The sequence below is a fragment of the Anguilla rostrata genome, chromosome 3, assembly GCF_018555375.3.
Source record: "Anguilla rostrata isolate EN2019 chromosome 3, ASM1855537v3, whole genome shotgun sequence".
NCBI lineage: Eukaryota > Metazoa > Chordata > Actinopteri > Anguilliformes > Anguillidae > Anguilla > Anguilla rostrata.
In genome coordinates, this window is record NC_057935.1 from 68185682 (window position 1) to 68212086 (window position 26405).

At 40.8% G+C, this 26405-nt stretch overlaps 3 protein-coding genes across 4 annotated transcripts; 1 reads left to right on the forward strand and 2 right to left on the reverse strand.

Annotated features, from left to right (window-relative positions):
• Window positions 1–728: 728 nt before the first annotated feature.
• Window positions 729–9210, reverse strand: LOC135251749 (zinc finger protein 148-like). The gene is made up of 6 exons (XM_064329491.1): window positions 9136–9210; window positions 8580–8696; window positions 8124–8248; window positions 7322–7404; window positions 6790–6908; window positions 729–6359 (listed from the first exon to the last, which is right to left on the reverse strand). Exons 1-6 carry the CDS (start codon window positions 9163–9165, stop codon window positions 4770–4772), a joined length of 2064 nt encoding a protein of 687 aa, XP_064185561.1. The 5' UTR covers window positions 9166–9210; the 3' UTR covers window positions 729–4769.
• Window positions 9211–10843: 1633 nt separating this feature from the next.
• On the reverse strand, window positions 10844–19068 carry LOC135251754 (sorting nexin-4-like). 2 transcript variants are annotated; one of them, XM_064329501.1, is made up of 14 exons: window positions 18466–19068; window positions 17444–17568; window positions 17019–17175; window positions 16755–16904; window positions 16368–16415; window positions 15964–16019; window positions 15501–15573; window positions 15022–15083; window positions 14626–14691; window positions 14182–14271; window positions 13754–13853; window positions 13496–13641; window positions 13172–13286; window positions 10844–12789 (listed from the first exon to the last, which is right to left on the reverse strand). In XM_064329501.1, exons 1-14 carry the CDS (start codon window positions 18658–18660, stop codon window positions 12742–12744), a joined length of 1431 nt encoding a protein of 476 aa, XP_064185571.1. In that variant the 5' UTR covers window positions 18661–19068; the 3' UTR covers window positions 10844–12741. The 2 variants fall into 2 exon arrangements, with proteins under 2 accessions (XP_064185571.1, XP_064185572.1); XM_064329502.1 differs by having other exon boundaries at window positions 17019–17157; window positions 18466–19063.
• A 1673-nt stretch (window positions 19069–20741) lies between these two features.
• Window positions 20742–26397, forward strand: LOC135251756 (glycerol-3-phosphate dehydrogenase [NAD(+)], cytoplasmic-like). Its single transcript, XM_064329503.1, has 8 exons — window positions 20742–20989; window positions 21436–21613; window positions 22592–22732; window positions 23648–23786; window positions 24468–24580; window positions 24942–25175; window positions 25379–25485; window positions 25814–26397. The coding sequence occupies exons 1-8, from the start codon at window positions 20949–20951 to the stop codon at window positions 25908–25910; spliced, it is 1050 nt and encodes a 349-aa protein (XP_064185573.1). The 5' UTR covers window positions 20742–20948; the 3' UTR covers window positions 25911–26397.
• Window positions 26398–26405: the final 8 nt, after the last annotated feature.

Consider the following 26405-nt stretch of genomic DNA (forward strand, 5'->3'; position numbering starts at 1 on the left):
GCCCTTTAAGGTGTGTTTCAGCGTTCGTGAATCAAACGGTTATTTGCTTGTTTTGGCCATTTTCCATATGAAGCATTTCGACTGGTTTTCCAGCGCATATTTCGGTATAAGTGCCAGCTTTTTCAGTTATGTACAGAATTACGCTACGTAAACAGATTATTACTCAGACAAGTCTTTATTCATTTTCAATACTGGTTGAACCCATTCGAACAGCTCAAATGTGTTTATTAGGCTACTGTAGTTTACTGACGGTGCTTCCTTGTAGCCTTGAAGGGGGGCTTATCTAAAGACAGATACTGTTGCAAAACTGAAATGGCAAAATTAAAGCAGGCCACTTCAGAGCATGCAATATAGCCTACAGGCAGATGAACTGAACGAAATCAGAGCGAAGTTATTTTTCTAAGATAATATTAGGCCAATTGCAGTGCTTAGCTGGAGTTTAAACCTCAGGTATAAAACCATAGACCATAGAGCTCCATGACAACTAAAACAGCTAATCACATATTTGTCACATATTTGGATTAGCTGTTCCAGTTGTAATGAAGTTATGTGATCTACGGATTTGAAGTCCAGGTGAGCATTCTGCAATTGACCCAGGGGATTTTAGGGATCCAACAAAACAAATTAAGATTCTAGCATGAATAAAGGACGTGTTGTGGTGAGTAAGTAGATACACATAACAATGATATAGACTGTCCTGTTGTCCAAAACATAAGACAGGAATAAGATTTCTAGACTAAAAGGATTTTCTTTTTATTGTTACTAATATTACATTTGGTTGTCAGCATTGAGAAACTGAACCCTTCAGATTCTCAGTGCTCTTTCAACTAGTTCCAACAAATGATTTCACTGAAGTACTCAAAACGTGCAGTGGAAAGGTATACATGAAGGGGAAAAAAAGTTTTAAAAAAGTCAAATACGTTTCTTTTATCACATGGAGGTGAAAGATAAAATGGATCTATCAAAGTATCAGCACTACCTGAACTGTGCCTCTTTGCCCGAGTTGTGTAGTCTCTCCCTGATTAACGAAGCGGTGACGCGTTAGCGTTTTTACCACTAGAGGGAGCCGCAAAATACCGAATAATGTCTTTAAACAGAATTTCGTATTGCTGTATGTAATGATGTAGCCTAAAATTCTTGAATGATCTCATCTGCATATCTGCTCATGTATACGATCAGAATGATGATTTTTACTTAAAAAAACCCCACCAGCAACCATCTATTAAGGGTCAAGTTGACAGGATACACACGCTCATATAAATTATGGAAGGAGGCGCCGTTTACCCGTCAACCTTATTTACAAAGGGCAAGCCAAGATCAGCCTGTAACATATGGAGATCGTTCAACATCCGTTCCATTGTTACAGAGCAAACGGACTTCTAGAAATACACACTTTCGATTTTACAACACATAAAAGTGGTGTGGGTGCTTGTCTTAATCTAAACATTTCCCTTTCCATATGCGTATCATTCTAGTATGCAATAATGTCAGTCTGTGACTTCTAACAGTCTTTGCTGAAACCATCCCATTTTGTTTCTTAAGGGAAAATCAGATAGTTCTTCAAAAAAGGAAAAATAGACAAAATATCCTGATACTGTTGCGTTAAAAAATCCCAAGAGCCTCAGTGTCTATTTTCCCTTCCCACTTGCAATAGTTCTTTGAGTTAACATTTCCCCTTAAAAAACTACCTCCATAAAAATATAATCACACTTCAAATGTGTCAAATTTCATTAAAAAAAAAAAAAAAACAAAGAAAAATGATTTCAGCTGTTTCACTGCATCAATTCACATAATGCAGCCAGACTGGATTACTTGTATTATAGGCACAAATTAACATGGAAATAAAAAAATAAAATAGACATTAACAAAAACCAGTATACTGCATATACTGCAACAGTATACTTCCATTGAAAGCTTTATATTGCACATAAAAACAACCAGTGTACCAAAATTAAATTGATAGACAACTGATTTTCCATATTTCTATATCTTCACAAAAACTTGAAATTAAATGATTTATTACCCATTCATAGTATTTTCCAAATGATCAATATAATCAGAAAAACATTACACACATGTACAAATCTCAGTCATAGATATAGAAAGGTGTTCAATGATGTACTGTACTTCCCTGGATAACATTTCATTACTGGATATGAAAAACTCGAAATATCACAAAATAATGCAGTGCCAATTCAAAACTACAAATTAGAACATACCAGGTTCATGGTTAACATTTCATACCTTACGTACCATCCAGACAGAAACTCAAAATAAGCATCATAACTGCATGTTGACATCTGCATTGTTGGAAGTGTAGCATAATGGGTAAGGACCCATTATACTGCACTGACAACATTGCATATGTATGAATGGGAAGAATTATTTTATAATGGCCATAAACTTGGCATAAGACAATAATCTTAATCACAGAGTTTCAATGAAAAGGAATGTTATGAGAGGACAGAGTAAAGCAGCTAAAGGATGAAATACCTGTCCATGATTTAATTTAAAATTTCATTCCAGGCATATAGGAACAGGCAGTGGCTCTTATCCAGAGGGACTTACACAACTTTTTACATTTACACTGCATCCATTTATACAGGACATGTACTGAAGCAATGCAGGCTGCAGGTTAAGTACATTGCTCAAGGGTACAACAGCAGTGGCTTACCTGGCAATCAAACCTGTGAACTTCATGTTACAAGACCAGCTTCTTACCCATGATGCTACACTGCCAACAATGCATATATATGAATGGGAAGAATTATTTTTTATAGCCATAAACTTGGCATAAGACAACAATTCTGAAGAGAAGAAAGCAAGAAAAATCGGAACAGGAAATGAGTCACAAACCACTTTCACCATTTATAGCAAATCAAAAGAAAGCCCATACAAATAATCTACCTAAAGTGGTGCATTATATTTTCATAAATGTTAAAAATTATGGATTTTAAATTTACAGTAATATGTTAAAGTTTGTTCCCTGATGTTAACTTCATTGAATTGAGAGGGGAAAAAAACTTATTGAACAGTGATGCATGTTGTGATCATTTACTATTTTTTTGATTATTTACTGCACTGATTTACTAATTTGTACATTAGACTACACCATATTTATAGCGCATTTTGTGTACATAATGTAATAGATGTATGTTTGTAGCAAATCTAAATATTACAAATTATTAGAGGGAATACAAGATCAGTTATATTTAAAATTTTGTTTAAATTATATTTAAATTATTTTTATACATTTAACATAAAAATGTAAATCTATACATTTATAATTATATTTATAAACTGAAACTACAAGAAATTTTCAACTAAATAGATCTAAAGAGTTAACTCCAAGCATATGCTCTGACTATTTTGTTATTTAATAATTAAAAAAATAATCTTCAATAAAATAAATTGTTGTGGAAATATATATATATACATATATATATATACACTGTAATACTGTCGCTTGTGTCAAGCAACATGATCTTTATGGTTTTGCAATGTAACAGTAAAAACATCTTGTTATTATTTTTTAAAAATTACTGTAGTCTAATGTATTTACAGTTTTAAGCAAGTCAATACGTTATATTTTTCTAGTTATTAAAAAATAAACAAAACTTTCTAAATGCAAGTAAACACATGACATAAAAGCCTGTACACAGGATGTGTGGGAGGAAGTTAAACTTACTACAATTTTGTCCAAAGAGAAATTAGATAATCTTTTCCCCCCAACAAGAAAAAACAGTGAAGAAAACCAGTTTGGTTTATGTGGCAACCAAGCTGCAAATTGAACAATCTGACTAAGTGGTATCTTCCAGTAATTGTTATATGACTACCAGTTATGCCATTAATAAGGGAAGAAATAGTTTCATTTGTATCATGTTTTGATTTACAAACAGCAGCGAATCAACTCCAACCTTTTTAATCTTTCACATCCCCATACAATAAATACAATCAATCATTTTTATCCAACAAATTCTCTGCAAACAGTCTTAAACGTGATATTTTCCCATTTTGTTATTGAAAACTCAGATGAATGCAGATGAATTCTGAAAATATAAAAGAAAAGAGCTTAGCAGTGGCTTAAAGTGTCTATCCAGCAAAATGTCCATATGTACTGAATACATTTCCAGAATGTTAATAGACTATGTTATCACTATTAGTCTGAAGCTGAAACATGCCAAGACCATTGTTAGCTATCAGTCAGGACTACCTATGGCTAAATCTCTCATTTGCTTTGTAGCTCTTTTGCATCTCCACAACTCACCTTCTGAAAAGCCAGTTAGCAGACCCGTCCAGCTTTTAATATGATTTGTATTTCAAAGCTCACATAGCCAGTTTGCACATACCTACCCAGTTACAAGCAAATGGTGATACTTTGAGTAGCAGTTCATAAGTAAAGGGGTGGAAGTGTTTTTCTGTACATTAATCTGGCAAGCTGACCGAGGAGCCAACCGTAGATGCTATCCTAGCTGGACCATCCTAGCCCAGCAACAGCTACAATCTTATGAATGAGATTGATTTCTTCCATTAATCTTTTTTTCATCATTTAGGTGGGTCCCATAACCATTTTAACAATTCAAATACGCTATAAACAATGTGTGTGTGAACCTGTTCATTTGAAGCCATTAAAAGGTGCTGGACAGACACTTTAAACAGCAATGCACTGAACTTAGGGATAACAAATGTTCTGTAGCCAAGATTTGTTGGACATAAAAGAGGATATGTAATGATTAAAATGGTTTTTAAAAAAAAATTATTATAATAAATCAACTATACATTTGGCTGCCTGTAGAATCCAGGGATGAGGTTGGTGGAGTTCTGCCATCAGCCACACTGGCTAGAGGGTACTCTGAGAAATCGGTACCACTCTCGTGTCCATGCAGATTTACTGCTCCACTGGAGAAGCTAAACAGGGAGGACACAGCAGATCCAGAGCTCTGGAACTGAGATCGAAGGTTCTGCTCAAAGGCGCCTATCTGAAAAGGTGAGTCGGTCACCTGACTGTCGGACTTTTTCGGAGGGGTTACCTGCTCGAGGAAGTCCTCCGTTGAGGAGACTGAAGATGGGTTCGTCTCCTCCCCGGAAAATGAGAAGGAATGCTGGGAGTCCCCGAAAAGCAGCCCAAAGTGTGATTTTTCTGAGGACATTCTCGTGCTCAGAGACGGGTTCATCCCTGACCTAGAACGACTGGAGGAGGTGTAATGTGTGTCAATGGCAGAGAATTTTGGCTGGTGTGAAAGCGACTGGCTTTTGGGAACACAGGTAAGACTCTGTGTGTTCAAATAACTGTCATTCTGGCTCGTCCTTTCCAGGGTCTGCTGGAGGAACTTGGAGTACTCCTGCAACACACCGGCATTTCCACTAGGGGGCGCCTGGGCACTCATCCCCAGGGCCTCAACATGGCCGCCAGCAGACACATCAGATGAGTGGACTGATACGCGCGAGGTCACCTCTGTGTCGTCCACACCGAAGGAGACCTCTGGCTGCCCACCGGCCTTGTTGGAGTAGTGGTCTAAGAGGGTCTGAAAGACCTCGTCGGTCAGGATGTTCTTGTCCTGGGTCGACTTGACCTCGGTCTTCGCGGCGTGAGAATTTGAAGTGCAGGCGGTTGCCGCATCGTTGCCGATGCTGGCTCCGGCGGATCGGCTCCCGGAGGTCTGCGCGGCGATACCGGCGTTCAGGGTGCCGTCCCGGCTAGAGCTGGGACCACCCGCCTGCAGGTACCTCCTCTTCTTCAGGAACTGCACGGCGTCGTCGTAGTTGGTGCTGCTCGCCGCCGGTTTGCCAGGCGCCCCCCGGCGGGGGTCCAGGTCCGCGTGACTCTCCAGGCCCGGGAATCCGGGCTTGTCCGCCAGCTGGAAGGCGTACCTGGCGACGTTCCCGTCGTCTAAGGAGGACGTAGGAGACGAGTCCTCCCGCAGCCCGGCCGGCTTCCTCGGGCGCTTCCTGCTCGCGGGCGTCTTCAGGACGTCGTTGCGGGAGGCGTTCGCCTCAGGAGCGGGAACCTCCGCCAGGCGGCCGATGCCGACCGCCGAATCGCGGCGCTCCGCCGAACACTCGGCCGGCTCGTACTCGTCCTTCACCTTCGACGCTCGCGAGTACGGCGACGGTCGCTCCCTGCTACCCGGTCCAGGCTCCTCCCTCCCCTCCCCCCCTTCGAGGCGTACAGGATGCCAGGGCTTGTCGTTAGCTTTATGCCTTTGCTTCTTCGGCCGCGAGCGATCCCCAGGAAGTGGGGAATGGCCGAGGCCCTGCTCGCTGAGCGCCAGCCCGTCTCCAGCGTGCAGCTCGTCAGCCCTCCTGCTTTCACGGCACAGCCGCTGGTGCTTCAGCACCCGATCTGTCCTGGAGAAAAGCTTCACAGGGGGGAACAGAGTATGAGTATGTATACCGTTCTACTAAAACATATCATTGCTGCAGTCAAAAAAAAAAAATTATAAAGATTTATCTGTATTGATATGATAAATGTGACGCAGTCAATGAAACAGCCCTTCCAAAATGAACAACGTCTAATTCCAAATTATTACTTTTTTTTTTTTTGAAATACAGTGTAAGACAGGGCTGACCAACCTGGTTCCAGGAGACCTTTTCATTTCTACCCCAATTTTGACGCACCTTTTTTTTTTTTAATATAGAATTTTAATATTCTACTCTTTAGCAGCTCAACAAGATCTCTAGCTGCTGAATGAGGTGTACTTTATTATGGTTGGAGTGAAAACCTACAGGACATTAGATCTCCAGGAGCAGGGCTGGGCAGCGCTGTTGTAAGCGATAAGGCATTTGCACCTGTTGGCAGTGACTGCACTGATAGGGCTTCTCTCCACTGTGAGTTCTCTTGTGCCTCTCCATGTGGTATTTCTGGATGAACTTCATCCCACACTCATCGCAGCGGTAGGGTTTCTCACCTGGAGACATTCAAGGAAAAGGTGACATTTCATCCCTTCCTTTCTAAATACACAGAAAGGTAGGGCACACAATAAGGACCAGTCATATAGAGAATGCAACAAATTAATTTGCCATTGTCTACTCTTGTCAAACTATTAATTATGAATAGATTTTTTATTTTTCGAACAGAATTTAGAAAACATTTTATATGGGTGTTGTGTATCTAAATTTAAACACATTTTTGCACAGGAATTTTGTTTTGTAACAAAATACATTAACTGAAAAAGGTCCTCTCCAGGTTTTTCATGGATGCGGTACCATAATAGTTTTGAGTAACCTCAAAAAGAAATGCTTTTAAAAGGAAATGCCATACCCCGTATTTCCATACCCCGATACTCTTATCTCCATGGCATTAGTGGAGTTCTCCTCTTACCTGTGTGGATCTTCTCGTGCCTCTGAAGGAGATACTTCTGAATGAAGCGCATATCGCAATGACTGCACTGAAATGGCTTCTCCAGCCTTCTTGGAGCGACACATTTTCTTTCAGCAGACAGTGACAATACGGATTTATTTTTTCACTGCTTCATGTACAAATGCATAATGACATCAAGAGCATCAGGGCTGTCAATCAGTAATATTTCTTAAAATTTATATCATAAAATGTGCTATGAGCTCAGCTGTCAGGATACACTAATCACTATCAGCTCGTTTGACTCTCCTAATGTACAACTGGACATTTTTCCTTTGGTTCACTTTCATCAACTGGTATTTGACAGGAGGTCAGAAAACACAAATGGATCCAAAGCACTGGAAATGTAGCATGGGGAAGAAAAAAGCCACAAAAACAGGTTTTTAAACTTCCAGACAAAACTATTAAAGCGGGAAGAATTACACGCTGAAACAAAAAACTTGTATGTTGGAAAATGTATGAATAATTGCCATCAAGTTCCACTTCCATTTCTAGAAGGCCACCCAACCTTTCATGTTGTCATTCACACAATGCCCTCAGTATGAAATTTGCTATTCTCATTAAGATTAAATGGGATCTCTTTATATCCACCCAGACACACACACATGCACACAGAGACACATGTACAAACACACGTGTACACACAAAAATGTTATTATTACCATTTTCAAATCTGGGGTCTCCAGATTTTGTTGTGGACAAACGCACGGGCGACTGGCCGGTCCAGTGCCACAGGACGGTACCGTGAGCAGAGATCCCCCTCTTACCTGTGTGGATGAAGGCATGCCTTTGCAGGTGATAGTTGGTTCGGAAGGTGGCACTGCAGTGTTCACACACATGAGGCCTCGCGCTCTGCAGGCCCAGCGACCCGTCTTCATTCATGCCGACAATCTAGCAGGGAGATGATGTACATCACAATAAGCATCTCTTAATATAGGTAGCATCATAAATCACCAAGTACATTTATCACAATTCATTTACGTTGCAGAAATGCCCAGGTCAACGTAAAAAAAAAAAAAGAAAACACACAACAATTGGGCAGAATACACATTTAAAATAGGCAAGTACAGGTGCCTATCTGTAGCATATAACTGCACCTGGGAGGCAACACGGTACCACCTCGTTCAGTTAGAACTATATCCTAAGATGATAACACTAATACCAATGCCTATTTTGCTGTATTGCTCTTATTTTCTTGACTACACTCTTGACACTATTGTACCTTGGCAGGAGGGTGCTGTTTTATTTTCTTCTTCTTCTGAAAATCAGTAAGTTCTTCCCCTTCCTTTTTGATCTGCATCACTGCATCAGACAGCTTGAACTCCTGTTTAATGTTATCCTGTGAAACAAAAAGGATATCGGATAAAGGTCAAACAGACCTGAAATATAACCTGGGGTACAACAGGAAGGAACACACACTTCAGCAATACCAAAGACAGAACAGAATCACCTGACCACTTGTACCAGCCATTAAGTCTAGACTGAATGATATGGGTCGTTAAATCGACCGAAAAACAGGAAACTGGACTCTTTGGGTTGGTTATGAACCTAGTAAAAACACAATATTATAATTTCCCTGCATTACTATAAGTCTTTAATTGATTGTGAACTTAACTGAGTTCTTTAATGAGTGAACATTCGTCGATTTAGAATGGGCTGCCCATTCACGTATGGTCGTGGTTTGCGTGCAGTGGCTTAACACATTAGGAGGAGGAATTCGGCAGCTGGTAGGGGAGTAGAGAGCATAGCTCAGCTTCCTCAGCCATTCAATCTCTCACCGTCTCCTTGCGCACCATCAGTCCATCCATGGAGGCCAGGCCTCGTGGCAGAACAAACCGTCTGGCAATACTCTTCTCATCTCCTGCGGTTACCAAGTTTTGTGGCGCACAAATCCTGCCGTAGCATCAGCTGAAACCCCTCTGCCTCCTCCAGTCATCCGGAAGGGGGTTCATCGCCGGCTACTGCATAATTACATCCGCCTGTTCTCACCTGTTCATTCCAGTGGGGACGTCGCAGAACTGAGATGCAAGAGATTGTGTGCTAGAAACTTTGTTTATAGTAGTTGGGGCTTAATATCATGCATTGTAAAAGTTGTCAAATAACCATTTTGTCATTTGGTAGCAGATGATAAACGATAATACGACAGTTTATATAACATTCAAAATATGAGCAAAATCAAAATGAATAAATTGCCGTAAAATATATACATACATCTGACAGAACTGTTATTCGGTTCACATTTGTAAGGCCTATGGTATAACGAAATCAGTATGGTCGTAACTTCAGTTAATAAATAAATAATAGCTACTGTCACTGAATGCATAACACTACAACTTATCTATCACGACAGCGACCACTTGATATATCAGCCAGCTAACTAAGGCAGCTAGCGAATATTTTGTGACAAGGCAGAACAAGCAACTATAAACTATAAACTAGCAACGTTATGTGGAACTGGAAGTAACAGCTGTCGGACTGACTCCCCGTGATGTAGATTCATTTAGTGTTTGTAATTTTGAAAACTATTAACACACACTTTAACTGCATTTTACTGTCGAGTTACTGTCTGTCGTGCTAATGTGCGAGATATTGCCCGTTCTTAGACTATGGCTTATTTTAAAATGGCATGACTGACATTTGATACGTCGGCTAGTCATGGGCACTGGCTACATATAACTATTTAATAGCTACACACGGTATTTTAGATAGCTAAGTTAAACACGAAAACAGGCCTGAATAGACGAAACAAAAAGCAAGCTTCACTGACAGAAAATCCAGCAGTGCAGTCAACAAATTAACGCTAGCTTGTACTAAAGTGGACTTTGCAGAGGTAAAAAGCGAGAAAACAGAGAGAATCTTATATACATAGCGATTTGTAAAGTACGCACCGTATATACGAGCTGCAATGGTCAGATTGCCAGCAATTTCGCGTCACTCCAGTCACTGACAGCAACAGACATTCCAACCGAGAAGTCCCTTCATCTGCGGTGCATTGTGGGTTCTGAATGGAACGGCTCTACCAAGATCGTCTGCCCACCGAATCAAAGGTGCGCATGAAATCGTTCAAAAGTTAACATGGCGTTGCTTGATTTTAGTCGTAGATTATGACTGCGCCCCTCAACTCTCTCTAAATTTGTAAACTTAAGTTGCAAGAAGACAGCAAGAAGACATGCTTTTCTCTTCAAGGCTGCTCCTCACTCGGTTCAAGTCCAAAACACTCCAATACTGACAGAGAGCACCATATTGATATGGCTTGCACTTTTCAAAAACATTTTTTTTTATTCCTGTGGGTTTCTGTCCAGTGACAGAAAGAAAATAAAAAATGCAATTACAAAGGCATGCTTGGCTTCCTAGGTATCTGAAAAGTAACCTTAGCATTTCCTTAGAATTATAATCACTTTTCAAATGTAATATGCCAAATTGTACTGTACAACCTCCATCACCCAGCTGCTGGCAATGCACAACACAGACAGAAACAACTCATGGTATCATACAATCATTCTTAATTTATTAGCGTTTTTGAAAGCTCAGGGACAATGATTATGCCTACAAGTTCAAAATTAACCTGAAGTCAAAGGAAATGTCAAATATTGATTCCTCCCAAGAAACCATTCTGACATCGTAGAGTTCAGACAGCAGAATGACTTAAAACCAAATCAAAGAGCCAAGCTAGCCTTCCAGCCAGTTTCTACACAGAAATGACAATATACATTTCCTCACAGTCCTTCACGTTATTCAGACAGAAACTGACCCACTTCCTCAGAAGAAACTACAATGCTGGTTGCTCCTTCATTGCAAAAATTAACCAACAGTTCAAAATGAAGGCCGACATTTTCAGCAAACAAAGGGTGTGCCAAAGCTGGCCATTTGAATGAGTTTTATTTTAAAATTTCTTTTAATATATACATTTTTTTTGTTGACATGTTGATAAAAGCAAACTATGCCAATATTTACTTTGCAGCTCACCCAGAGTTGGACCAGTAAAACCCAGTGATGCAAAATAAATCCTGAACACAGGATCTGGACATTAACCGTCAATGACAGCTCTCTTTAAACTGGAAGCTCTTTCATTAAAGTGCTGCTAATTTTAACAGTTTAAACCTCTACTTTGACAAAATGTGATATTCACATTCTTAAGCCTTTTTACAATGTGTCTTGTGACAAGGGACAATGCTATAAACAATGAAACATCATATTCCACTATCTTACATTTCCAAAAAACTTCATCTTTTGTCCACTCCTCTCATTAATTTCTGAAAGACATTTTTTTTTAAAACTGGCAACATTATGTAGTTCATTAAATGGCCTCTGCCTCAAAATTGTTTCAGCAAAGCACCGAAATTCCTGAAGTGCTCACTCTCACTGTGCTTGAACTAGTCTTTTTGGAAGATTTTAAATATAATGCCACCCTGAGGGTTGTTTAATGAAAATCTAACAATTTCAAACTGAATTTAAAAAGCAACATTGCACTTACCTGACATGCAATGGTCTAAAAATGGTTTAAACAAAATGTGAGCAGCTCCAAATTCACAATACTCTTAACTTATGAAATAAAGCTTACTTCAAAAAAAAAAAAAAAAAAAAAAAAAAAATACAATAATTTATTCAAGCACAAAATTTTGAAAAGAACTACACGGAGAAGATGAAGATGCATGTTTAAACAAAAAACAAAAACAACTTCTATATTGTACATAATGTACCCTACAATATACCGTATCCTTAAAAAAAGAATTAGACAAAAAAATTGAAACCCAGGATTCCTTGGATGGCCACCAGAGAGAGACAACACAAAATTTGGTAAAATATAATACCTGAATTAGTGAGCATGTGTTGAGTTCACATGAGTTGAGTTAAAATAAGGTCCCATAAATAATTCAGCACACACAGTACTGACAGCTGCAGGAACTGAACTGATGTGCTTTCCAGTAGACTCACCAGAATGGGAGCCATTGTCTCACAAGAGAATACAGTTCTGAGAGCTAAATGTCAGCTGTTATCTACTCTGAGGAACGGGGGGGGGGGGGAAGAGAATCCTGCACATCAAACCAATGTCAGTTCCACATAAAAATGTCACAAACGGTTTCAAAATAAAAAAATAAAAAAAAGCCTAAATATAATATAGGGAAAATCAAGTCACGGAGCAGCTGTTGTTATTTTCTGTGAAGATAGCCTTTGCTCAGTTTACAAAAAAACAAAAAAAAAAAAAAAAACATACTATGATTCATGTGCCATATATTTTCAAATGACAGGTTTTCCCATGGTTATTCCGACAGCTTCCAAGGTTTCAGTCTTTCAGTCTTCCGTTCTGGTTGTTGCTCAGATCCATTCCGAAGCCTTGTTTCCTCTGCTGGTTGGTTGCTTCAGACTGAACTCAGACCACCATTTTACATCTTGCTGAAGCATTCTTTTGCATTGGCCCACATTTGAATTCCCTGTAATGGAGAACAGAGCAGAGCACATCAGTACAGAATCTCCACTGCGACTTGGTCTTATTACATCACCATTGCCAAGTCTTTTACAGGTTTTATAATCAAAGGTATAATTTTCACAAAGTACAAACACAAGTGAAAGCTAAAACCTCTAGTAAAGAGGTCACGATGGCTTATACGTACCAGTTTTTGATATAAAACAAGTTATTCGTTGCCATACATTTGCATTTTTGAGAGTGGTAACTGGCTAACACGCTATTGCCCAGAAGAGGTATAGGAGAACTTGCTAGTGCCCACAAGAACTCTAACCAGAGGACAGAAACAGGAGATGAAAGCTATTCCAGCCTTTACATTTAGTATGAGCACTGATACACAGGACACCCACCTTCTTACACACACTGATCTGCATGATGGCGTAACTGATCAGTGCTTCCTTCAAGTCTCTATCTTTTTGCTCCTTGAAACGTACCATGTCCACCCAGGCATTCTTTACAAACTCACTGGATGAAAAATGAAATTCGGTTTTTGCCTTTAATAACGTAAATATTGTAACACAAATAATTATCACAAATGAACGTAAACTTACAACAACACAATATACGCAACAGTGTAATAATGTAATCTTGAATGACACATTGTGCATAATGCATCAACGATAATGATTTTAAAACAACGAATCATTAAAATGTGAAGGGTGTGGGCATCTTACTCGCACTCAATGGTCTTCTCTTTGACCAGCTCCTCCCCCTCGATGATCTGCTCCTCTAGCACCTGGAGCTTGGCCTCTCTCTGCTCCTGGGTCTCCTGGCCGAAGAGCTTATTGGTCATCCCTTTGAAGGAGAAGGTCCGTACAGTCTACGGTAAGAAAGGACAGGTTTCAGACAGAGTCGGCAGCCCTGATTAAACAGAGCACCCCTCCCAGGTGACCCCCCCACCCACCCCTCCCCAGGGGGAAAGACAGGCTCACCCCAGTGGCTAGCTCCTCCCTCTGCTGCTTCTTGGAGGCCAGGTCCAGCGCGGCCGTCTCCAGCTCGTACTGCATCAGCTCGTGCTTCCGGCAAACTGCCCTGCGAGAACAGAGAACCGAGCACGCTCACTCAGCCACCCGTGGGCCACTTTACTGATTTCCCCCAACCACATTTGTTTAAATTGCCTTCAACTGCAAATAAATTGTGCTGGCGACACCGTCTCTGAGGCATCCAAATGTTATGTTAATCCGGAATGTTTGCATCTGGCAAACTGACTGAGTGGAGCACTGCTCACAGGGATTCAGGGGATCTGCTACACCCAGCAAAAGATATAAATGAGGTGCAACCAAAAGAAAACGCCACCTAGGGTGTCACTTAAACGCGATAAATCGGCTGCGCTGAGATTTGCAGAAAGTGACAGTTTTACCGTAGTGCTTCCGCATAGAACAGGTACTCCTTCATCTGGTCGGCATAGTGCTCCTCTTCCTCCAGGATGTCGTCAATCGAGGAAGCATACCTGAAATCATCAATACAATCAGGACAAGCTTCAGAAGTGAGGAGCACAATAAAAAATATAGCAATATGCAGGACAGATGTTATCCGACAGCGTTCCAAAGATCCACACATTCTCTATTAAGGCTGAGGAGAGGGAAGCAGTTGACCAAGTAACAACTTTCCAGCCCTTACAGTTTGTGAAGCCATTCTAAACTTTGATAAATGCTCTGTGTGTACATCTGCATGTGCCAGAGCCTGTTGTGTGTGTGTGCGTGCGTTTGCTTGTGTGCGTGTGCCTATTTGTGTGGGTGTGTGTATGTGCGTACGTGCATGCTTTTGCGCGTGTGTGTGTGTGTGCGTGTGCACGCGCACTCACGCATCCATGTGGTGTCCAGCACTCTGCAGTCCATCCCCCATCTCCCTTTCAATGGCACTCCACTCACTAGCAAACAAGCAGCGCAGTCACTACACAACTCACATCTCAAAATGGCATCATCTCTTTTTTAGTAAATCATTAGCTGTAAGCACTTAGCTTTCCAAACAAATCCTTTGCTAATAGATTACAGGCATTCATTTGACAGAAAAATTAACATCCCAAAATTAGGAAGATTTCTTACAAAAGCCTAGTAAACAATTCCAACCCTCCGGGGAAATATTCATTTATACTCCCTACGCATCACAAGCCACTGATCATGGATAATCACATAACGCAGCACAAAAACCGATCAGTTTCACCCCACTGCTCAGAAGACAAACAGCTTTTCTTTCCCACCTGAAAACCCTTCCGTAATTTCCATGCACTTTGTAGACACCATACAGACGATCTGCTACTCTCTGGTAAAACAGTAGATTACGGTTAGAAACAAGAATAACAAGTTACATTATGCAAATTAACCTAAACAAACCAATGGGCTACATTTATTTTAAGGTTCTAAATTGCAGTACCTGACCTTAATCTCAACTGTAAATTCATAAACTTTAACTGCAAAGCATTCTGAAGGCTGTTCAAAGGTATGAGGTTATTTAAAATGCACATAAATATAGCAGGTCCTGTACATTAACATCACATGTTAAAAGTCCTACATGTTAACTTCCATGAAAGCTGCAAATCAATCATGCAAAAAATGTTAGTACAGCAGCTACAGGTTATACCGCAAGCTAGTGCTCTGGGTCTGCTAAGCCTTAGTACTGTTAGACTCTTGATGATGAACTGGATGACATAAATAAACTGGATGATATTAGACTGCTTACGGCTCGCACTCTGAGCAGCTGAGAGGTGATAGACTGCAGCTCATCGCTGTAATGCTTCAGTTCCACGAAGCGCCTGCACATCAGCAGAACACCAGTCATTAATAACACATTGAGATCACATGGAATATTATTATTATTATTATTATCAGTAAGTATGACTGCACCATTCCCAGAGGGGAGGGGGAAACCCCCCCCCCATACACCATATTGTTCGGTTAGGTTGTCTGTACAGCCCATTACGGGTTGACTCGTGAAGTTGGCGCCAACTGACAATTATTAAATATTAAGCCTTGTAAATTTTATGTAAAATGTAAGCTATGCAAGTCACTCTGGACAAGACCATCTGTTCAATATAAATGATATCTGCAGAGAACTTTAAGTAAAAGATACAACTGCCAATTTCATTAAACAAAAAAACAAAAAAGTACCGTTTTACATTTGCTACTGTGGGGAGAAGACCTACTTGTCTGGACTTTTTACCCTGAAGGTTGCATTCAGAGCTTTCAGCCTTGAATCAGCCTGCAAAAATGGACACAAAATAACAAAAATTACATCTAACACACTTAGTTCATGAACTGCTAACTGCCTAGATCAAAGAAACCACACAGTAAAAAGTGTGTTACACGCTATCTGATGCATACAATATCCTTGCTTTGCATGTTAATGACCCATTATTTCTGACTGATGTTTAAAACTCAAATGAAATTTCACCAATAGCTCATAACATTGAAAAGTAATTTGCTATGTTCACTGAGGATTACCAGAAGGTAGTCTGTGGCCATTTTAATAGCACGTCTTAATGCATTCGCAATGGCGGCACAAAAAAAGGAAGGCGAGAACGGGTGAGCAAAATTAATAATGGAATACCTTTGCCTGGAAGCCAGTGTCAAACACCACCTCTTTCCATCCATTTTCCTGTTGAAGGAATGAGAAAATGGTTTGTTTTAGTTGAACACTGTATTCCAAGCAGACTTGTCAGCCACGAGGCTGTGAGAATGTATTGATTTATTTAATAAAATATTGTAAATGTACGGACTGCACCTCCAGAGTGGAACAAAAAAACCCCAAATAACTGTCAAGTAAATGCACAGTGAGAATTAGCCCTTTCATTCTGAGAACCATGGAAATGTCCATACACCTTCACACCTAACTGACGCAGTGCACGCTGGGGTATTTATGAATGCACAGACCACAGTGAATAATGAACCATCGATCGCCATTTTCTGTGAACGCACGCCGCCGCACAGCTCGCACCTCCGTAAGGAACTGGTAGAAGATCTTGTCATTTGAAAGGACCGAGTGGGAGGCCACACGGAGCAGGAAGTTCTCCAGTCCCACCCTTCGCCTCTCCACAAAGTCTGGGTCCATGTTGTCTGCGGATAACTTGTGCCACACAAATTCAGCCTGAGGGTGACAAAGGGTGCACAAGAAACTGATTTTAAAGCTATATTTTTGTGGTTAAAAATAAACTAAATTAATAATAAAAAGGAGAGGATGTGACCTCAAAAAAAAACATACTCTTTTCTCAGGCAGAGGGGGCACAACCACAAACGGAAAGGTGACTAGAAAATAGTTCCTCAGAAGCTCAAATTCACTGTAGCGTCTCCACACAGAGTCAGGGGCTGGGTTGTGACCTTCTGCCACGGCATCAATGGGCCTATCAGAAGAAAAAAGTCTGAAAGTAAATATCAATCAATTTTCAAAAATCAATTTTTTTAGGATTAACAATTCTTTTCTCCGAAAAAAGTTGGCTGACAGTCAAAATAATGCTTATCTCCCTGTTGAGCAACCAACCCCCCTCCCAATCCCATTCCCATTCCTTAAGCCAAGCGTTGAGCATTTGGGGGGGGGGGGGGGGTGGTTATTTAAGAGAAAAGTACACAAAACACAGAGTGGATATAGCTCTGATTACAGAGGATTGTGGGTTTGGCAGTGGCCCTTACCGTGTTTCTATGAGGTAAACTGTGTAGGTCTCCTGGATGTTAACGGAGTTCTTCCCCATTCTTTTCTCTGCCTCAGCAACGCTGATCTCCATCTTCCTCAAGAGATTTGTGCCTTCCTCCACCATCTACAACACGGCAAATATGCAATAGCGTTTTTTTATTTTTTATTGAACCAGCAAGTAATTTGTCTTATTTTAACGATATGCAAAGTATAAAGCCGCCGGTTGGTAAAGTTACTGGTAAGCTTGATTTATGATCGATGCTTCCAAAAATGAATAGCCCGGAGCACCGTTATTTCGCAATGTTACAGTACATTTACGTGTAATTAAGAGTAATTAGTATAATTATAGCAGTAATACTGTATATGAATGGTGAAAAACCCGTCTGTCCTCATCACTAGCTTTAGATTTATAACGCCAGTCCCGAATACAGCACTATTTTAACTGACCAATAATACACAATTTTCTCAAATCGAAGATTTCGCATTCGCCAGGATAAACGGTTTTACTCGGCGTCGATAGCGAGCTGAAATCCAACCATTAATACAATTATCACACATGCGAGAGGAAAGAAAGTTGATTATTTCCGTAAATAAAGCACCGGTTGAAGAGAGGCCACTCGAACTAGTGGTCGTGCAGAGTAGCTAGCTTTAGCAGGAACACCAAGGCTAAACGATTTAAGCAAGCTAGTTTGCTTGCATCTATAAGCCATTATATTGTCATACATCGTGGTATAATAGCTATAACCTCCCAATGCATTTATTTGCGATCGCCATGACATTAAATGGTCAGAGTTATCCATTTATCCTGCCGAAAAGTAAAGTAAAATTAGAGGACGCTCAACTGAAGTTCCCAACCACTCCTAGCTGGATGTTCCAGCTGCAAAAATTCAAGTAAATGAATTTGGTTGAACAGCCAGGACTGAACACAGGCCTCCATTCACAAACAGACTGCGTTACTACGCTGGGATTTTACAGACACCTCCCTTTTCTCCATTCATAAGCGCATTATAAGACAACATACTGCGTTGGTCTGGTTGTTCTCCAACTCCTCAGATGTTGCATCTGCATCATTCTCAGTCACCGCTGGTATCTCCTCACTGCCAGTAACAGGCTCCGCCATCCTCACAAAAATGTTTTCATTAGACTGAACCAGGAAAGGTGTCCGGCTGTCCGCATGCGCAGAGACGACTAACAGTTTCCTACGGATTCCTGTCATATGATTGTGTCATCTGAGCCGTCACGCGAAAATGACCGTTTTTAAAATGATACCTTTGTAACTATAGTACAAGAATAAAGCATGAAACGTATAAAATTACAAGACAATTTTCTCAAAACATTGACACATCCAGATGTTAGACTCCAGGGACGATATCCTTCTAAACATGAAGTTCAAATTTCCTGGAACAAACAACCAAACCAACAAAACACTCCATAAAACATCAAAACGTAAGTAAGCATCGAATGTCAATTATCGCAATGTCCCTCCCCAAGCGAATGACACTCCAACAACAATAACCTTTTAAAAAATATTTCCACTATACATTGACGAAAATGATTTTAAATGACTGTCACCTAACGGGTAGGGAGGACCCAAACGCAGAGTAAAGAAACACAAACTCAAAAGGGGAACTTAACAAAGACTTTACTTACAACACGACAGGGGACAAAAAAAATATTTTTTTAAAATGAGGAAACCAAAAGGCCATGCAAAAAACCCCAGAAAACTCAACATTCAAAACACACACAAAACAGAAGCAGGACAAAAGCAGGCAGGTACATTTAGTCAGAAACAAACACAGAAACACACAATGCACAAGCAGGACCGAAGCAGGCAGAATACATATATTCCGAAACAAACACAAGGAACCAGCACCCAAGTCATGTGGACAAATAACTTAAATAGACAGGGGTAACAAGACACAGGTGAACAACACAAGAACAATCAAACCAGAAAAGGAGGGGATAACAAAACACAGGTGGGAACAATGATAGAATAATTAAAACCAATAATACAATTAACACAGGGTGGGAGAACAAACTGAAACACAAAACTGCAGTGCCGCCATCTGGCGGCCAAAAGGGGAAAAACAAAAACACAAAATACAGAACTATGACAGACAATTGAAATTCCTTCCCTGTCATTTCAAGTTCTTCTCATTTATTGATGAAAAGTAAAATTCCACTGCAAAAAAGTGAGAAGTCATCTTTGGTTGTAACATTGAATAAATGTGGGCATTGGAAAATTAAATGAGAAAGTACTATGGTGACTGTGTTCCTCCTGCTGCAAAACTTCATATAGCCAGGACACATTCATATTTTGCTTTGTAAATGAACTTGCTGTAGATTGTAGTCACGTATTTTGCTCAGAAGATTATACAGCGCCTCTTGATGAGGTGGCATTGTCCTGTTTCCTGTTAAAATGCTCTTGCAAGTGTGTCTCCCTGGTACTGTGAAGATTTACAATCCAATGGAAATGTTTATTGGGTGACCTAAATACTACTTAAAACGTATTCATATTTTGTAAGCAGGAATGGTGGTGGTGCCCAGCCTATAGTAGATCAGGACTATACTCTGTAGAGATTGCATGTAGCTGCAGGATGAGGTTGTTGATCTCCTTGGACATCAACAAAAGGGGAGGGGGGAGACTAATAATAATAATAATAATAATAATAATAATAATAATAATAATAATAATAATAATAATAACATTTAATGGGGATAGACATGGGAATTGCTGGAGACAGCTGACACTAAATGAGAAGAGATCCATGGTGTTTTATACCTGCGGTAAAAAATGGTTAAGCAGGTTCAAGGTAATAGGCGGAGGGATTGTCAGAAAATTCATCTCTGATTTTATCAGAATCTGTACTTTTCTTCAAAAAAAAAAAAAGGGAAAAAAAGAGGAACTCTGCAAAAAATGCTGACTTTGCGATTTCATTCTAGGTTCAAACGCTGGAAAGAGGAAGCCGACATTGGCTCAATGTATAATATTAACTCCATATGCTAATATTGCCAATGAAAGTGTCCAAAACTGGCTGTTTCTTCTGATTGATAACTAGGTAAAGCTTGAGACTACGGTGCACATGCACACGACTAAGGAGAAGTTTCAAATCACGAGCATGTAATAACCTTAGCTATTATTGAAAAAAAAAAAAAAACCTAGCCCTTTGACAAATCACACATATAAAAGTAAACGTGTAAATATAACATTGATTAATCAGATATCAGCGGCTGACTGTGAATGGTTTTCCAGGAAACCCATGTAATAAAGCTGCTTGCCTTTAAGGGAATCGAGGGTAGCAGGTAAACATGTTGCGTTGGCAACCATGAAGATCTGCCCATTTCTCTTTCAGCAACGCTGAATGGGCTAAATCTTGCTTCCACCAGACAGGCGTGTCAGGAAGTTGAGGACTCACAGCCGACTTTTAGCACAAGTTTGTTTGCTGTTTTGTTGGCGCGACGTTGTTTCAAGTTTGATCAAAGCAGACAGACGTTTTAGCTACAATGCCCGGAAAGAAAGTGTGCATCGTCGGATCCGGGAACTGGTAAGAACACCGAGTTAAAATTAACCTAAAAAATAGCTGCTTAACGGAAGGTTCGGTAGCCTAACTAGATAGCTAATAAATTTTACACTATGTAATTTTCTAAATTTTAGGCCTATGCACTAGGACTTGTAAATACGCCAGGTGTGCCACGAATGCGAAGTGGTTCGCCAGTGCAGTAAACTGCACTTGCACAAGAAATGACAGATGGCTTGCTAAATGAACTGTATTTTCACAACGGATTGACTTCAGCTAGATACCTGAAAATTAGCAACCAGTTAAAACGCGTTTTATTTATCACACACGTTTGTTTAGCTGTTTCGTTTTAAACTAAAGGTTTTTAAAATATTGCATTTACTGTTGTTTGCTTAAAGAGTGAGGCTTTTTCAGAAAACTCACGATCGTACTGTACTTGGACAATTGCCTGCAGCACTGTACTTTCTTTGCAGGGGCTCGGCAATTTCTAAAATCATTGGACAGAATGTGAAGAGGTCCAACAGATTTGACCCCATTGTGAATATGTGGGTGTTCGAGGAAATGATCAATGACAGAAAGCTGACGGAAATAATTAACATGGAGCACGAGAATGTGAAATATCTCCCCGGTCACAAGCTTCCAAAAAATGTGGTAAGTGGCCAATGATATTTCCAGTGGGGGAGATCTGATGTGTAAGCATGCTTCCTTCTACAGACCTTTCACACAGTATTTAGCAAGTTTAAACCAATTGCGAAATGTAAAACTCTTGCATGAATAATAAAAATTTATACTGTAGGTGCAGACTGTTCTATAAAGAAACATCCCTTGAGGTGAATATACTAGATAAATACTTGTGAAACTGTGAAGTTTGACCTTCCACAAAGCAGTGTTGCCAACTGACTACAGTTCTGAATAGAGTGGCCTTTTGCCTGCTTAAAGTGGTACAACATACACTATATGACCAAAAGTATCTGGACACCCCTTGGTCTGGGGCTGTTTGTCATGGTTTTGGCGAGGCCCCTTAGTAGCAGTGAAGGCCAATCTTAATGCTACAGCATACAGTCACATTCTAGACAATTCTGTGCTTCCCCAACAGTTTGGGGAAGGCCCTTTCCTGTTTCAGCCTGACAGTGGGCACACAGTGAGGTCCATATAAGAAATGATTTTGTCGAGAACGGTGTGGAAGAACTTGACTGGCCTGCACAGATCCCTGACCTCAACCCCTTCCAACACCTTTGGGATCAATTGGAAAGCCAAGTGCAAGCCAGGCCTAATCACCCAATCAGTGCACAACCTCACTAATGCTCTTCTGGCTGAATGGAAGCAAATCTAATATAATGCCTTCCCAGAAGAGTGGATGTTGCTATAGCATGAAAGGGGGGACGAACTCCATATTAATGCCCATCATTTTGTATGTAATGTTGGACGTTAGGGGTCCACAGACTTTTGGCCATGTAGTGTATATAATTCCCAAGGTAGTTAGTGATGACCTAAAACCATCAACACCAATTTTGGTACTGTGCCTGTGGTGTCCAGTGGAAAGAAAATGAATGTTGTAAATGGCACCTGCTCTTTAGGAGATGGGAGTCTGTGCCATCCATTTAAAAAAATTTATTTTCTTATTACAAGGTTGCGGTGCCGGAAATCGTGGAAGCCATGGCAGGGGCAGACATTTTCATCTTTGTCATCCCCCACCAGTTCATTGGAAGGTTGTGCGATCAAATGAAGCCTCATATCAAGGCAGGAGCTATGGGGATTTCCCTCATTAAAGTAAGATGAAGAACACTGGTCATCTCTCTCTTCTGTGTTCCGTTTGTGCAGAACGTGCTTTTGATAAGAAACGTGTGTACAAGCGGACACCTTTGTAGAGTGATGGTAATAAGTACTGATATGCATTTCAAGAATTGTGCCAAATAGCATGTCTGCTCAGTTGGGAGTCTGTAATCTGCACACATAACTATATAAGATGAAGAACCCTCCAGCTCACTGGCTGTGTAGCTCAGTTGGTGGACTGTAGAAAGAAAGTGGTAAATGGGAGGATGCAAATGCTAGTCTGTCTGTTAAACTTCGAGAGGATGTTTCCGTGATGGAAAGGGCTTGCAGCTGCGAATGGGCATTATGCTTTTGGAAATAATGAAAAAAAAAAGTATACATATATCATTGGGCAAATCCCTTAGTACTGTAACTGTAAGGTTTGAGTGCTATAAAATAGACAAGGCTGTGTAAAATGCATGATGCAAATAACAGTTTATTTAGCATGCTGCAGCATTTTTATATTGTGTAAAATGCAACATCTTTACAGTATGTAGAGACTAGCTTTAAACCGGAAGGGCTATTGAAAGTAATGTACACACATATAGCAGCTGAATCGCACAAAATTGTTATCAGATCAGATGTGTGTGTCAAAGCAAGAGTATAAAATTGTTCTTAAATCTACTGAGTTTAGGGCATTTGAGGGATTAAGCTGAAGGGAATGGGCTCTGCCGGAGGAAGCTTGACCTCATTTTCAGGATTTCACATAGGCTTTGTTTTTACGCTACTAACACAACAGAAACAGGGGGTGTATTTTGTACTCTAGTCACTGCAGTTGGCTGTGGACCGGATCTGTTGACCCTTGGTGGTGGTGGTGGTGGTGGTCAGACTGTAGAACCCAGGCACGGTGTGTGAAACCCTTAATCTGTGCAGGGTATCGATGAAGGCCCCGACGGTCTGAAGCTCATTTCGGAAATCATCCGAGAGAAGCTGGAGATTGAGGTTTGCGTGCTGATGGGCGCCAACATCGCCAACGAGGTGGCCGATGAGAAGTTCTGTGAAACGACCATTGGTACATACGACATGACCTCGGTTTTGGGACAGGGGTTGTGATTGGATCCCCATATAAGGGAATAGGGCCTTGTTAAGGACAGCATTACTTTACTGGGTGTACCTCGAGGGTTGTGTTGTAAGATGCTCTGAGCTGATATTGATGTCTTTTGGATTTTATTTGAGAGTATGAAAACCAAAATGTGGAAATACACAGCAACTGTATGGAGGTGTTTATAACGTCCTTCCTGAAGACAGTAATCCCACAACATAATTTTTCCTGCAGAAAACTGGTGCCAATCATAAAAAAAGTTGAACAAAAATCATTTCATTTTCAAATCATTTTCAATCGTTTCATTTCTGATTCTTAATGTTAACAACTTTAAGAGTCAGTGGACGTTACTGGATGTTATAGGGCCAGGCTGTCCAATCCTGTTCTTGGAGATCTATCATACTGTAGACTTTCACTCCAACCATAACGAAGCACACCTCATTCAGCAGCTGGAGATCTTGTTGAGCTGATCTTTAGTAGAATCAGGTGTGCCAAATTATGGTTGAAATGAAAAGCCACAGGAGGATAGAGTTCCAGGATCAAGGTTGGTCAGCCCTGCTGTGGGGAAATGCAGTGCAGTATTGTAATTTGTTAACATTTGTGAAGTTCTGCATGAGGCATCCATAATTTTGTGTTTCACCTTAAACACAGGGGCCAAGAACAAGCAGCATGGCCAGATCTTCAAGGAACTGCTGCAAACTCCACATTTCAGAATTACTGTAGTGGCAGAGAGTGACACCGTTGAACTTTGTGGGGCTCTAAAGGTATGGGCATGTAAAGTATGAACATATTATATGAAGCTAATAAAATGCAGTAAGATTGTGGAAATCTTGCATTATCAAACTAAATAAACTACCACAATTAAAACCCCATGGGCCACTTTGAAAAAATACAGATTAAGACTAGTTCTAGACTGAATTATATTTTGAATAGAGATTCTCCATACAATTTAGTCCAGGACTAAGCTTATAGGTCTGTAAAGGTTTTCCTTCCTATCTTGCCCAGTGTCTCAGAGAATCTCTTGAAAGTGCATGCAAACAATCAGTGTAATCGATGAGCTGTAAATGTAAGGCAGCTAGCTAAACGAGCTAACCCATAGCTAAGCAAGCTGAACCGCCCTTGCAGAACATCGTGGCAGTGGGCGCGGGGTTCTGCGACGGCCTGGGCTTCGGGGACAACACCAAGGCGGCGGTGATCCGCCTGGGGCTGATGGAGATGGTGGCGTTCACCCGGATCTTCAGCCAGGGGGACGTGAGCTCGGCCACCTTCCTGGAGAGCTGCGGCGTGGCGGACCTCATCACCACCTGCTACGGGGGCCGCAACCGGAAGGTGGCCGAGGCCTTCGTCACGACCTCCAAGGTTAGCCATATTCCGTTCGCTCGACCCTCCGTCATCAGACGTGGATACCGTAGGGATAAGGGTAGAGCACTGATGAGCACCTCTTAAGCTCTGAACTGTTTGCGCTCAACACTGCGCTTACAGTTTTTATGTGTTCCTGGGACAAAAACAGGCCAATAACCCTTTTTTTGGGTGTAACTGTAATGTCTGTGAACTTTCCCTAGTCCATCGAGGAGCTGGAAGCTGAGATGCTGAATGGGCAGAAGCTGCAAGGCCCACAGACCTCAGCTGAGGTCTACAAGATACTCAAGAAGAAGGACATGATCAACAAGTGGGTGAAGGTTTCTTTCAGAACTTTCCTTGCAATCATTTCCCAATACTCCAGACTCCGTTGCCAATGATACCTTACCCATTTTATTTTTTCTAAAGAGTGAAAACTGTGAGCTACACTGCTTGTATTAGCAAGCTAGCACTGAACTAGACAATCCAAAGACATGCAGGTTTGGCTACTTGGGAGGGGGGGGGGGATGCTGCAGGGCGTTGCTGCAAATGAGCATGCGTGCTCAGTCAACGTACCCAGCATAAATGAAGGTTAATAAATAAATAAAATAACTAGGCAAAGATTGAAGTCTAATGTAGCCCTTGAATTCCCCACACAGATTTCCGTTGTTTGCCTCCGTGTGCGAGATCTGCTTTCATGACCGACCCGTCAAGGACTTCATCACCTGTCTGCAGAACCATCCGGAACACATGTGATCACCTCACTACATCCCCTTCTCAATATTATTCGTGCCGATGCGGGTTCCAGGCTGTGACCGGTCTCTGTCAGCAGTTCTCAAGCCCAGTCCCAGGGAACTCTGGGTATGCTGGTTTTGGTTACAGCCAATCTCTTGCTCCATTAAGGTTTTGCGCACACGTCTTTCATAATTTTTGCCATTAACTACCTTAACACTATGCTGGATTGTCTCATTATTTGCTTTGTTTTTGAATTCTTCATTATCTACAGTACTACATGGTTAGTTTTAGTGGTCAGGTATCCATACTTAAAATGTATGTTTTTATGTAATCATTTGCAATATAGCACAATACGCACAACGGGTTGTCTTTTTATTCTCGATGGCAACTATTTGACATGGGGAGCATTTCTTGTTTTTGTGAGAGCGTGATTGAATCTAGTACCATTTGTAAGCATACTAAGTGGACTTTTGTCATTAAAAGTTAAATGGCAACAACTTTGCTTCTACTGAAGGA